Source organism: Podarcis liolepis (genome assembly GCF_965112155.1).
Source record: "Podarcis liolepis genome assembly, chromosome: 8".
Classification (NCBI taxonomy): domain Eukaryota; kingdom Metazoa; phylum Chordata; class Lepidosauria; order Squamata; family Lacertidae; genus Podarcis; species Podarcis liolepis.
This window is the reverse complement of record NC_139560.1, coordinates 39,423,384-39,437,461: the sequence shown is the minus strand read 5'-3', so window position 1 is coordinate 39,437,461 and position 14,078 is coordinate 39,423,384. Positions and strand designations below refer to the sequence as shown.

At 43.8% G+C, this 14,078-nt stretch overlaps 1 protein-coding gene across 2 annotated transcripts in view; it reads right to left on the bottom strand.

Moving 5' to 3' along the window:
- Positions 1–2,913, bottom strand: part of ALKAL1 (ALK and LTK ligand 1) — a 34,261-nt gene extending 31,348 nt beyond the window's left edge. The window contains exons 1-2 of one of the 2 annotated variants that reach the window (XM_083518076.1): positions 2,605–2,913; positions 35–457 (exon numbers count right to left, since the gene is read on the bottom strand). In XM_083518076.1, coding sequence (XP_083374202.1) covers positions 35–457; positions 2,605–2,716 — 535 coding nt within the window. In that variant the 5' untranslated portion in view covers positions 2,717–2,913. The remainder of the gene's footprint in view (positions 1–34; positions 458–2,604) is intronic. The other variant, XM_083518075.1, reaches the window with a different exon arrangement.
- Positions 2,914–14,078: the final 11,165 nt, after the last annotated feature.

The following is a 14,078-nucleotide window of genomic DNA, read 5'->3' as shown; positions in this document are numbered from 1 at the left end:
AGACCCGTTAGGGGTTAGGCTGTTCTCCGCTTACCTGAATGCCGGGAAGAGGTGAAGAACCTGGGTGCCTGCGCGCCTGCTCGCTCCCTGGAGGAGGAGGACGACGACGACGAGATCACTCTGGCTTCTCGATCCACCGAGGCGGAGGAGTAAAGGGCGCCGCCGGTCGTGTAGCGCCGAGCGATGACCCGTTCCGCCCCCAAGGGGTGAAAAGGCGCCTGGTGCTGAGGGCGGCTGTGGCCGCTGCCCCTCTCGCGAAGGGCTCTGAGCAAGAGTTCCAGCAGCGCCTTCCTGTCCGCCGCCGCCGGGCTCTGGAGGTCCCGGGTCTTGTTCTTGGCGGCGGCGGCGCCCTCGGCTCTGGGCGCCCGTCCTGAGGTGAAGAGCAGGAAGAAGAAGAGGGCAGGCAGCGCGTGGTAGCGGCGGCGGCATGGCTTGGCCCCTTGCATCTCTCGGCCTCCTGAGGGGAAAGAGAGCGAGGCGGCGGAGGCAGCGCTCGGCAGTTAGCTCCTGCTGCTGCTGCTGCTGCTGCCCCTTCCCGCCCTCAGCTCCCGCCTCATCGTGGGGCCGGCACTGGCCGCGCAGCCTGGGGCTCGAGCGGAGGGACAACACGCCGAGCCCCGCGAGCGCGAGGCCGCTCCGGGCGGCGGGTTGGTCGCCGCTGATTGCGGGCGCGCCAAAGGCACGTGTCGCAGTTGCCGCGCCGGGGAGAGAAAGTAGGGCGTCCGCGCGGCGGCGGCGGAGGCTGCTTTCCAGTGGCTGGAGCCCTCGCTCCTCTCAGCTTGGCCGCTGCGAGGGGTGTCAGGCCAGCTCCCCAGGCGCGCGCTCCGCTAATAGTCCCAGCGGGTGCCTCGCCAGTTGCCAGCCCGGACGCTCGCTTCGCGCTCGGGTCTGTGCCGGGGCGTGTGAAGGGAGGAGGAGAAGGAACACCAGGCGGAGCAGGAGGAAGAGGGAGGGGCTCTTGGAGCTGGTCCCGCCGCCGCCGCGACCCCGCCCACCATCAGGCCGCCGCCGCGGCTTCCCTTTTAGACCCCGGAGCCCTTTAGGGCACATTTATAGACACGGATTATGAGGAGGGCATTAAGCAGGCCACGCATTTCGCGATCCGCGGGGCTTTAGGCGGGATTTGCCTGGCTTTCTTTCCCAAGCGCTCCTGGGGCTTTAAAGCGCTCGACGGACGAGTTTTAACTCGGAGCAGGGGGGCGCCAAGTAGGGTGCGGGGGGCTCCCCCGACTCCCCTCTCCCGAAGGAGCATTTGTGAATGAATTTGTAGGAGTGGCTGCTTATTTCTTACCCGGATATTTAGGTCTGTGATCAAATAGGGGACTCCACACACACATTGCTCGGGTTAGCTATTTCCGGGGCGCGCTGTTGCACCAACGTTGCGCGCACCTCGAAAGTGATTCTATGGGGCGGGGTAGTTATTTGTTTTTTTTCAACACTGCACAACGCCTGGATTTTCTACCCCAGTTTATTGATTTCCCCCACCCTGGAATATGGCAATTTTAAAGGATTTGTAATTTGACATCTTTTCTAGAATGGGCACCCAGGACCATCCGAGGTGCGGTTCAAAATCGAACTCCAGGACTTGGAAGCAGCAACCTGATTTCGATTTTTAAGCATCTCTGTTCAAACCTATTAAGAAATTACACCCTTAACCCAAAATTATATTCAGAAACCAAAGTCTCTCTTTGTCTCTCCCTCAAACACAGCTAAAATCTATTGCATCGCGAAATACTATATTCTCATTTATTTTTTTTAACCCTTCTGGAAAATTCCTCCGTCGTTCCTTTTTTTTTTTTTACAGCGCAATCCTATGCTTGTCTACTCGGAAATAAACCCTGGGGAATAAAATGGGGCTTGGTCGAAGTGTTCGCAAAATTGCAGGTTTAATATCCCTCCGCCTCTATCATCGACGGCAACTACAGTATTTGGATTCGTAACCTGTCTTTATAGGGTGGGGTTTTTCTTCAAGCTCTGATTTGGGTGGTCTTACGCCTACACCCACCCATACCTCTACCGCTTTAAATCCGGCCCTGCCCATTCTGCTGAGTGGGGCCCTGGGCTACCTTCCCGAGGACACCCATGTTTTAGACCCCCTCGGAAAAAGAGAGAAGCGATTGGAAACCCGACCACGAAGGGACTCGGGCTCCCAAGCTCGGTACTTTATCCCCCTAAGTAAGCTCTCCAAATATAGCGAACAATGAGGATTAAGGGAGGGAGAATATTAATTCAGTTATTCACAAACCCACTTCTTTGGGTTCTGTCTCTTCCAACTCCCTTTCGCCCAGTGTTGTCTTTGAAAAAAAATATCTAACGGAGGGGAAAACACAGAAACACCCACCCACCCGGTGGTTGTAGCGTCTGCACAAATGCAAACTTCTTCCATTCACCTTCCTCCTTGGCAGGTGCATCGCCTGGAAAGCGATTTCACTGTTCCTTCATACCCCCCCCCCCCAGGGCACCCTGATTCATTTCAAGCAGAAATATACTAGTAGACAGAAACCCTCAGTAATACCCAAGGGGCCCCCGTCCATTCACAACAACGTTGAGAGACCTGCCTAAAGCCTGTCATGAGTCTTTTCAGGGGCGAGGAAAGGACTTTACCGTGCCAAAGTTGCCTCTTCGGTCCTGCGACTTCCTCGCTTGGAGGCTGGTCTGCGATCCGTAAAAACTGCGTCCTGGGCGTCGATTCGCAGCCGTCGGAATTGGCTGCCATACACCTGGCTTATATAGTTCCGCCTCAGCCAGTCCGCTGGAGTGCTATCGACTTTAGGTGGGTGGAAGGCAACGAAGTCTTCTCTTAATCATTCTTCTTCGGCTCAACGAGGGTCTCCCCCCCTCCTTTTCCTGACAAACTTCCTCCTCCCCACTTTTTTCCTTCCCCTGAGGACGCAGGTTCAAACTCATGGAGATGACTCCCCTCCGCTACTTGTGAAATGAGATTGTCGCCCAGATTAGAGGATGCTCAGAGCTCATATATCCGAGCGCTTTCCTTTCTTAGGTTAGTGGGATTCCCTAGCATTGACGTATGGGGGGGGGGGATGACCGGAGTGGGTGGGTGAGACACGCAGCAGGAAAAGTATTTTTTTCTCATAGAAACTGAATTGAGGATGAAAGACCTTCATTTCAAAGGACAGGTTGTGTATAAATTGCTCAAAACTAACGGTGAGTTGATCTTGGAAGAAAGGTGGGGCAGTAAAGTTAGCATCAAAAGGGAGAACAAAAAAAAAGCGAGCCCATTTAAAGTTTTATCTATGGCTGCAGAATGCAGACACACCATTTATTCAAAGTACACCCCCCCCACCATCCTGCACCCCCCAAAAAAAAGAATAGTGGGAGATGTAGTTTATCCTTCACAGGACTACAACTTCCAGCACCCAAAACTACAGTTCCCATGATTCTTTGTACGACAGGGATTTATTTGGAATGCACTTTAAATGTATGGTGTGAAGTGACAATAAAATATCTTATGACACCCACAACTATAATTCATTAAATCAACCATGCTAGTGTAGAGGAAACAGAATGGCCTCAGTCCAAGGAGAGCATTTTAAACCCACCAAGTCAATGGGCTTTGAATATAATTTAAAATGTCTGCAAAATAAAAACAAGAAAATGTTTTTTTATGCACAGAATCAATTGTTTTGACACGGCCCTGCTTTGAAAATAAGAGAAAGAGCCACTTTCCCACCATAGTGTTTACTGCTGCAAGAGAGCACTGGGACAAAGGTTTTAATGAGATCCAAAAACGAATGGGGTTGTGGTCCAAAAAGATCCAAGCATATGTGTGCCTACTCAGAAATAAGTCTCATTAAATGCAATGGGACCTATTCTTAGGGAGTGAGCTTTAAGATGTGCTCCTTTGTCCTCCCCTTCCTCTACTTTCCCCATCCCTCTTCCTCCTCATTTTGGCTCTTGCAGGTTCTGCCACATTTTCCCAGCAGCTTATTGGATGTGTGGGAGAATGAAACATTGATCTGTACTGTATCCCTCTGAAAGATAACATCTATCCGAGCAAACTCATTCGCTACTAGGGGTATCAACAATGTCACGATACTTTCTGACATTTTGTTAGAAGTGTTAGAAAGCTGACATTTGGTAGATACATAGTCCCAATGCACCTCCATCTCACTTTGCTCCAACAGGAATTTAACGTGATTGATCCTGCATTTTAGAGGAAGGCCTCATCCAGACTGGAGTCTGATGTGATGTTGAAGCTGCTTAGGTCACTATTCTCTTTTGTGGTTTACACATGGGGTCCTCTTCTTCAGTGGCACCTCCCACTTACCTCCCACCCCCCTCACAGATAATCCAATAAGGGGAGAAAGTCTGATATAAAATTGCACATTACATGACAGTGGATGTACTGAAGCACATTGTGTGATTTCCCCCCCCCCCCAAAAGCGTACTTCCGCTTTACTGGCTGCACCACCTGCTAGATGCACTGCATCCTTTCCCACCAGTTGTTGTATCTTTATAATTAAAACCACTTTTTGTGCAGAATGGCTGTTCCACAAAGTAAATGTATTAAAAGCAAAAAATAAAACTTGCCCATGCAAGTACAGGAGGCAGGAAAAGGAAAGCAGAAAGGAAACGAAGAAGCAGCCTCTCATGCCAATAATTTCAAATGATTCCCTGGCTTTTTAACATTATTGCTCATTGGTGCAAATTTGCTATATTGAAAAACTTGTAGAGGAATGGTTGTTACAATTATTGGACTTAGCTGAGATGGCAAAGGTGACGTGCTTAATCAGTGATAAATCATTGTTAATATTTAGTAAAGAATGGAAACTCCTTATAGATTTTTTGCAAGAAAAAGCAAATGAACCTACGATATCTGGGTTTGAGGATTGAATAAAATATTGGTTTATAATAAGTGGAATGGTTGGGTGTTATCTTGGAGTGGATCTTTTGAATAATATTCTATATGTAGCTGACAGATGAAGAATCAGAAGTTCTCATTTTCTTCATTTCTTCCTTTCCTTTTTCTCCTCTTCCTTTTTCTCGCCTTTTTGTTTCCTTTCCTCCTTTTGGTTTGTGCTTTTATTTAGATCAGTTTCTTTTATCTTTGATAAAAATATATTGGATAGTAACCTTTATATATTTTCTTTCAAACTTTAATAAAAAATTACTGGGGGGAAACCTTACATTTCACATATGAAAGGTGCATACACAGAAGTAAACAAATACCTACATGCACACCCACAATTGACATAGGTGTCCTTGCTTGGGGTAGCATCCACACATTTTTTGATTTTTTTTTTAACTGCTCTTTTGTGCAAATCTGGTACGTAGAAAAATGTATCAGCTTGTACTACTAGCAAAAGATTGCTTACAAGGGACCACAGCTGAGAAAGGCTCCCAACCCCTGCCTTAAAAACCTGAAGGATAAAAAGACAAGCCATGGGGTGAGGCTGAGTGAGGCCACCTTTGAGGATCAGTCTCACTCAGTTTCACAACTTACAGGGAGAGCTGTAGCTCTGTGGTAGAGCATCTGCTTTGCATGCACTACGTCTGCAGTTCAGTCCCCAGCACCTCCAGGTAGGAGTGGGAGAGAGGGCTATGTGAAGTCCTGGGGAGCTGTTTCCACTCATTGTAGACAATACTGAGCCAGCCACTATATTGAACCACCACTTGTCTTATGCGGTATAAGGCAGCATCCTGTGTTCCTAAGACAACCATCCCTGTTGCAGACCAATTTACATCAATCAGTGAAAGCTTCAGAAAGAAAGAAAAATGTATGTGTGTATCCTGTGTATTAGAATCATAGAATTGTAGAGTTGGAAGGGAACATGAGGGTTCAAACCCCTGTAATTCAGGAATCTTGTGGGGTTCAATGTGGGACCCTAAGATTAAGAGCCTCATGCTTTTAGCAACTGAGCTATCCCACTGTCCTAAAGTATATTATGTATTTTTGCTGGCTACACCATTGCATATAATTATAAGAAAGAAAGAAAGAAAGAAAGAAAGAAAGAAAGAAAGAAAGAAAGAAAGAAAGAAAGATTAAAAGTATCAAGAAATAAAGCTAGCCCACTTTCCCATTGAATTGAATTCTATAAATTCCATAAAAGTGAGTGCATAAATGTGATCTTTTAAATGCCGTCAGTCATGCAGTGTTATGCCCGTACCAAAGAAAATTGTGACACAGGCAAGAATGTTTCTGACCACATGTACAGGATGTCACTGAAGGGTTGGGCTAACTCAACCTACTTCTAGCTCCAATGAAACAACAGGAACACAGACTGTCTTGACTAAGCATATCGAGCAACTGAAAACTCATCTATCCGTCTTGGAAATGGAAGACTCAGTTTCAAATCCTGAGTCATCACGGTGATTTGCTAGATAACTACTGGCAAATGACCACCTCCAACCTCAATTTCTTGTGTATAAAAAAGGAACAATGGTGCCTGCCTCAGTTGGCTACAGTGAAGATAAAATATAAAGCTGTTTCTGTGTTAATAGAAAATGAGATTTTGAAAATGAGAAATTAAATTGAGAAGACTGGTAATGTGGGATGATCTTCCAATGGCAAAGTTCTGATATCTAATTAATTTTCACAACGGCAGTGTGATAATCTAGATAGAGCTCATCTTTAATGTTACCAGGATCACATAAAAGGTGTTTAACTTGCAAATTCCTCTCTCTCTGTGTGTGTGTATGGGAGAGAGAGGGGGAGAGAGAGAGAGAGAGAGAGAGAGAGAGAGAGAGAAATTCAAGATCTAGAAGCTGTAGCTCACACTACAGTAAGTGGAATATCATAGGACTGTTGATCAAATCTGGATTATTGCTTTTAAACGCATAATTTGGTATCTCACCTTACCATATTGATTTAAAAGGTGGGGTATATATTTTAAAATCATTGAAGTATGGGACTTGTTCAGCAAGTGACAAAAACTGCAAACAATAAACTAAGATGCGGAAAGAAAGAAAGAAAGAGGGTGGTGGAGGCCAAACCTAATAGAACCATCAAAACTCATAGATGTAGTTGAACAGATAAAGCCTAATAAAGCTGCCAGAAAGGATTTAATAATCAGGAATACCAAAGGCACTAAGTGATGCCTGGAAGGTATGGAAAGTGAAGGTATGAACTCATTCCTAATCAAAAGCATATGCAACCTGGGTTAGGGAAATATGTCCCCATTGAAAAAATATCAAAGATAAATGCCCCAGACAATAATAATTTAGAGATGAGTTTCCTGACCCACTTTTCAGTGTGCAAAACTATTTGCTGTGGCATATGGCCTGTGCAATCTAGAAGGATAAAAAAGCTAATTTGAAACTTGTCAAAGCACTGTGCAGCTTAATCCAATACATGTTTCTTCAAAAGTCTCCACACAGCCCAATAGGAGCTTCTCCCATATAAGTACATTGGTTTCACAGTCTTTGAAGATTGCAAATTGAAGGCATATGCATCCATTTTATTATTAGGGATGTTAAAAAGGCATTGCAACATTCTGCAGATTCAACATTTGCATACTGTAGACATCACTTCCTCCTCAGTGCTGCTGTGTCATGATCTGTCAAGATTTCCCAAAAACATCTTCTTACACAGTCCATCCATGTCCTGTATATGGACCAACTTCACACAGGCTAAAGAATAATGCAAGGGGATGTTGAGGATAATCTCTGTAGCTTCCAATATTGTAATTATTATTCTTCACCCAAAGATTCCAGGGCAAGTTACAACAATTAGAACATTAATATTAGAACACAATATTACACAATATTAAAAACAGTTTGAAACATAAAATTACAAAGGTAAGGTGGGTACTAAAAATACACATCTCAAGTGTCAAAAGCCAGGGTGAAAGATCCACAATGAAAGCCTTTTGTATCTGTGGAGGTCACTCAAACATTTAAGAACCCTGGAACAGAAGGGGGTCTAAAACAAGCAGGGAACCTTGTGGATACACAAAACAAGGCTAGCCTACCATTAGGCAAAATATGAGGCAGCAGACAATTGCCTTCCCAAATTCAATGGCAATGGGGTGGAGGGGAGAGCTTTCACTTGCCACCACTGCCCCTTTTCTCATGATTTAACTTAAATCTGATGCCTGCATGAGGATTTTATTTTGTCATAATAAGAGGGCCAGACTCTACCACACTACTGTATAAAGGGAGCTTCTTATCTGACCCTTCCCAGTAGAGGTAAAGTGGAGAGGGTGCATTTTTACTGCAGCTGGGGAATAGGCTGTGGGTCTTCAGTCAGGAAACACACCTGGTTTCCATCAAAAGTGCTGGATGCTGGAGAAGAGGCTTTAAAACTTCGGTTAGAAAGATAAACACTACTGTTTAAGAACACTGTTACCTATCATAGTTATACACTGTTTCTAGAAGGTTGTTTTTCACTGCTTTGAGAAGTTTTAACTGTATCACTTTAGTATTGACAAGTTTGCTGCCCTTTGGTGAAAGATCACAATATAAATTTAATCATTAACAACAGCAGGCATTGGAAAGGCAGAATATAAATTGCTTGTCCATCTAAATAAGTAAAGTAAATAATTGGAGGTGGTAGATTCTTCCATATTACCTGTCTCTCTAAACCTGCTTTCATACAGTATATTCAGGCAATGTACACATGAGCAGTCTCTGAAACTCAGGGAAATCACTTCTCCCTGCTGTGTTTCAAGTGGTATTCTTATGTTGCTATGCAAACATCAGGAATGTCTTCACTTGATTTGTTTCTCCACACCAAACCCCAGTTCAATGTGCAATGGCTGTCTGAAATGTACACACCTCAGCTTAACCATGGCTTATGTGTTCAAGTTGGATGGAGCTGTTTGAGGGAAAGCACATCAGAAAGGAATATTTCTCAAGACACCACAGAATTGTGGCTAATGTCATGCATACTTGGCTTCAAACACCAGCTGTGGAAATGTACTGGTGCTGGAGTAAACAGTCTATCCAGAGGGAGTAGATACTTCCCTGACTGCCCTCCAGAAATTTTATATCGGCATGGTCAGCTATTATGCATGATACTGCTCAACAGGGAAAATGACACAATGTAAATAATCGCTCCCAGATTTTTTGCCACCACAAACTAGGGACTGTTTTCCTCCTAGAGAGTTTAGGGGCTACAAAGCTCTAGGTTTGCCATACAAGATGTTATTGAAGGAAGACTCAGTCTGAAGACTCGGTCTGACTCCAACTGCACACAGGTTAGATCACACTTGAAGGCATACTGTCTCACTGTCACAGCCGTACCAAACCTTTTAAGCGCACGGCTTCCCTCAAAGAATCTTCACAGAACTACAATTCCCTGCACCCTTAACAAACCATGGTTCCCAGGATTCTTTGGGAAAAGCCATGGGCTTGAAATGTGGTTGATACGTATAGTGTGCATGGCAACAAAGACATCTATAGCACTGTTCATGTGATCAAAGAGCAAGTGTGAGCATACCATGTGGAGGAGGCTTGAGAATGTGCACACCAGCTGTGCCCCCAACATCACCATTCCCATTGCTCCAACCCAACTGCCTCATGTTGGGTGGGAAGGTCAAACATGTGGTTCTTCATGTATGAATTTACCTTTCTGCAGTCGAGAACCTTCCCAGTTGCATGGAGGATTCTAAGCCCGTTATGCTGAAAGTGCTTAGACTCCCCTTTAAGAGCTTCCCACTCAACACGAGAAATTGAGGGGCTCACAGGGACACTGGAGGTGGTGCGTGCCCCCCCCCCCATGCACTTTCTGCCCACATGTCTTATTTGAGCACAACGCTATTGTGTCTGCTCAGTCTTTGCCTGCAGAGATTTCCTGGGTGATAAAGAGCTTATTATATGCTAAGCCCTGGGATGGTTTGCTGGAACCTTCAGAGGCTTGCTGTGGCTTATTTGCAAGGCACTTTGTGGATAAAATCACTCACATCTGTTTCAATGGATTCCACTTTAGATGGAGTGGTTCATGCACATACACAGAAAGAGAGACAGACAGAGAAACATCACTGTTCCTTAAATTAGGCTTTAAAGTTCAGCACCAGTAATAATAATAATAATAATAATAATAATAATAATAATAATAATAATAATAAATTTTATTTATATCCCGCCCTCCCCAGCCGAAGCCGGGCTCAGGGCGGCTAACAACAATCAAATAATCAAACAGTCAAATAGTCACACAATCTAAAAATATTTCATTATAAAAATTAATTAAATCAAATTGATGGCAACCAATTAAGCAAAATTCTGTGCAGGTTGCCAGAGGAGGGAGTCAGGCTGCGCCCTGACCAAAGGCCTGGCGGAACAACTCTGTCTTGCAGGCCCTGCGGAAAGATGTCAGGTCCCGCAGGGCCCTAGTCTCTTGTGACAGAGCATTCCACCAGATTGGAGCCGCAGCCGAGAAGACCCTGGCCTTTGAATTGAGCCTGAAAGCAAATATGTGTCTGTGAATATGGCTTCATACATGGATAATATTATCTAATCTGCAGGTGCCAAGCAGCAGCGAAATTATGAACCAGATGAAGTTTCTGAATTGTCTTCAAAGGCAGTTCCAAAAAGAGTTCATTACAGAGATCACATTTCAGTGTGACTAGGGCATGCATGACAGGTGTCCTTTATGGATCACATGCATTCAGGTTCACCGGGGATGTTACTATATACAGAATCCAAAAAGGAGCTGTTTTCTGTATGGACCTTCTCTGTTCCTTACCATTTGAAAGCATCCCCAACCCCATTTTGGGTTGTGGGGAGGACACTTTTTACCAAATAGTAAAATCAATGGAGTAAATGGCTTTCACCCCAGGCCCACTATGAACTAAATCAACAGCTTATAAATTATGCTTCCTAATTTTTACTACCATGCACTTTGTTTAATGAATTTATAGTTTTTTGTGATAAGAAGCACATAATTATGTGTTCCAAAATATCACCCCCTTCCCATGTCAAATTTGATACAATGACCTTTTTCTTATCATTTAGACTGGAATTACATCTCTTATCTTGTTCCCATAATATATCCATGCCAAGCCAATGCGATGAGGACAGTACACTAAGCACTGGGTGAAAAAAAAAATTCTAGATGAGTCCAGAAACAACAATCAAGGTTGCAGTCGCAGCCCGTCATATAATGCTAAGAATTGGCTAAGAACAGTATAAAATGTAAGCCTCCACTTTAAATACCTTTTCCTATTTATTTATTTTTTTAAACAGGACCAAGGGCCTAAGAGGTTTTAGAGATTTATTTTCTGTTATTGTGCAAAGCCTTATCTCTGCTTAGAGTGTTTGGGCATGTGTTTTCGGCCCGTATTTCAAAAAATGACACACAGACAGCACCTGGGAGAAGGAGGCTGTTTTCCTAATCCCAGACAGTTTTGATGAGTTGAAATCCTATTCTCAGCCCCAGTCTGCAGGCCCTATCTGGCAGTAGCCACAAAGGGCTCCTCCATTAATCTGCTCAAAAAGAATCCCAGGGTGAGCTGCACAGCAAAAACCTCCGAAAGAGCAGAGAAGACACAGATGCCTAATCCCACCAATTGACACTGCAATTTAGTTAGGAAATAAGTAAAGCACATAGCCACAGTCATCGTAAATCACTTGCTGTAAATCAGACACTGTGGCAGAACTGGAGGGGGGAGACCAGAGAGAGAAGGAGAGCTCTCTTTTCTATTTGCCCATTAAAATTATAAGAGCAGTCAATACAAATTCCTTCCAAATTAATACTCTCCCCCTCCAAAGTACAGAATCGTAGAATTTGAGTTGGGAGGAACCCAAAGGGTTATCTTGACTAACATCTTGCAATGCAAAGATGCAATCCTGGGAACTGCGAAGATCCCTTAAAGAAAAGCATTTCCAGTTTGAGCAGGGACCCTGGCATCCAAGGCCCTGGGGCCATTTTGGGCAGGGACAGACCTTGCCCCCATCTCAGGGATGCCTTATTGCAGCTCCCTTGACTTCCATGGGAGAATGCCATAAAACCCAACATTCACTTTAATGGGGGGAAATGAGGGAGCTGAGTTTAGGAACCCCAGAGACTCTGTTGTCAAGAGCAAGGTGAATTTTATACCCATCCCACCAGTTTGCATGCATTCGGGAAGTAATTACAGAAGGCATTTTGCTGCCTGAAGTGGAACAAATGCCCAGTGGGGCCATTGGCCAACTATTAACTTTCCCCTCCCCAACGCTAGCACCCTTAAACAGGTTGCTTCATTCTACTACTTAAAGACTGTCCTGACATTAAGTGAAATATAAATAGATGGTGATTGTTTTAAAAATCCTGCTGCATGGTAGGGCCAATCCTTTTCTTCAGATAAGTCATTTTCAATGCCATCCTTTCAGTCAAATCCCATTCAATGCAGCTCCCCTTGCATAGTAGTTGTATGTCTGCAGCTTTCTGTTTGCAGTTCTGACCACACTCCCTGATAATTCTCTTTTCCTACTGTTTTTTGAGCAAAGCAAATACTCTCAAATCATTATTTAACTGTATTTAGTGTTTTATCAGGTGCAACACCATGATAGAATACAGGCTTTTCTAGATTAGAATATGGATAATTGCTTTGGATTTGGTCAGAATTTACCCTCAAAGCTTATCTCATAACAATATCCTTCAGGTGAGCCAGTGATGGCTTCAGAGCAAGAAATAAATGAAGGGTTGAAATTGGGAGAATAGAGTATTACCCCTCAGGCAAGTTATGTACCAAGAGTGGGGCACTTACTGAAATCTTTGCTTTCAGTAAACAGAATGCTGTTTGGATAAGTTCAGGGTGGTAAGCCTTTCTAAATCGCTGGAGATTTGCAATAATTGCAAATAGGTTTTACAGGCAATTACAGAAAATTGGATGCATTGAGTTAAGTAAGAGGACAATTTCTCTTGAAGTTGCAATATGATCTGGGATGGGGGGGGGTTAAGGGAAAAAAGTGGGGGAATCATTCATCCAATTCACCACAAGCTCTCCGGCTTACAAAATTATGATGGTCACCTCTCCATCCATATGACTGACAGAGCAAACAGAAGCACCACTGTGAACTGTTCAGCCTATACAACTAGCAGCCTGTCTTGGCACAGGGATACCCCACCACTTATCTTTCTAGGGAAGCTTTCCATAGCTCCTTGTTGTGCATTAACATCACCAAACTGAGGGCCTGAGAAGCTATACAAAATGCATGATTAATTTGGTGGTGACAGTGCACTGGATGCAGAGTAAATAGGAGTGTGTACACATCCCAAATCATCAAAACACGCCCTCCTGGCTGTGCTGCAACCTGTAGAAATTCATTTGGCAGCAGCCAGGGCGAGAGCCTTTGGGGTAATGACCCTTTTCCCTTGGAATCACCTCCCCTCGAAACTAAGACAGGCACTGATATTGTTGCCATTTTGACACCTGCTAAAAACTTATTTATTCTCCCAAGCCTTTGCTGGACATCAATCCCAGTTGATTGTAATAACTTGTTGTGCCTTTTTTGGCTTGCTACACTGTCTTCTGTTTTATTTATTCTGCAATAAAATGTAAATGCATCACACTGCCTTGTGGTGCTTAAGTGGAAAGTGGTATAGAAATCATGTTAATTGATAAGGAATAGTAAATATATTTGGTTCACTAAAAAGTAAAAACTGTGTTTAGTAAATAAAATATTTATTGTTTAACTAGACTTTTTAAAGTTGGGTGCAATTAAGCTTACCAGTTCAATTACATCCCATATGTTTTTTGTTTTGTACATTGTACATCCTGTACTGTTTTGGACAATGTTACAGTTCTGTTTCATATGAAATGTTTTTGTTCCTATGGAAGAAAAGAAAACCTCAGCTATATCTAGTTGGCATTTTCAAAATTATTTACATATTTTGTTTTTACTGGATAGGAAGCAAAGTTTCTGGAAAATCCCTCCTGACACACAAGTCTCCTGGTTTCATGATGCCCTGTGTTCCTTAACCTTCCACTGCCAACTGAAATAAGTTTATAAGGCACTTTGGAAACAACTACTAGAGTTTAACACTCGGATCTACTGCTGCTGCTATGTCATATATACCCAAATCACATTTAAATTCTACTACTGCTTACCAAAGCCCTATAGAGAAGGAACGTGGAGGGGAGATGGCCTTAGTATTATTATTATTTTAGTGTTTTATTTATTTATCACAGTTGTAT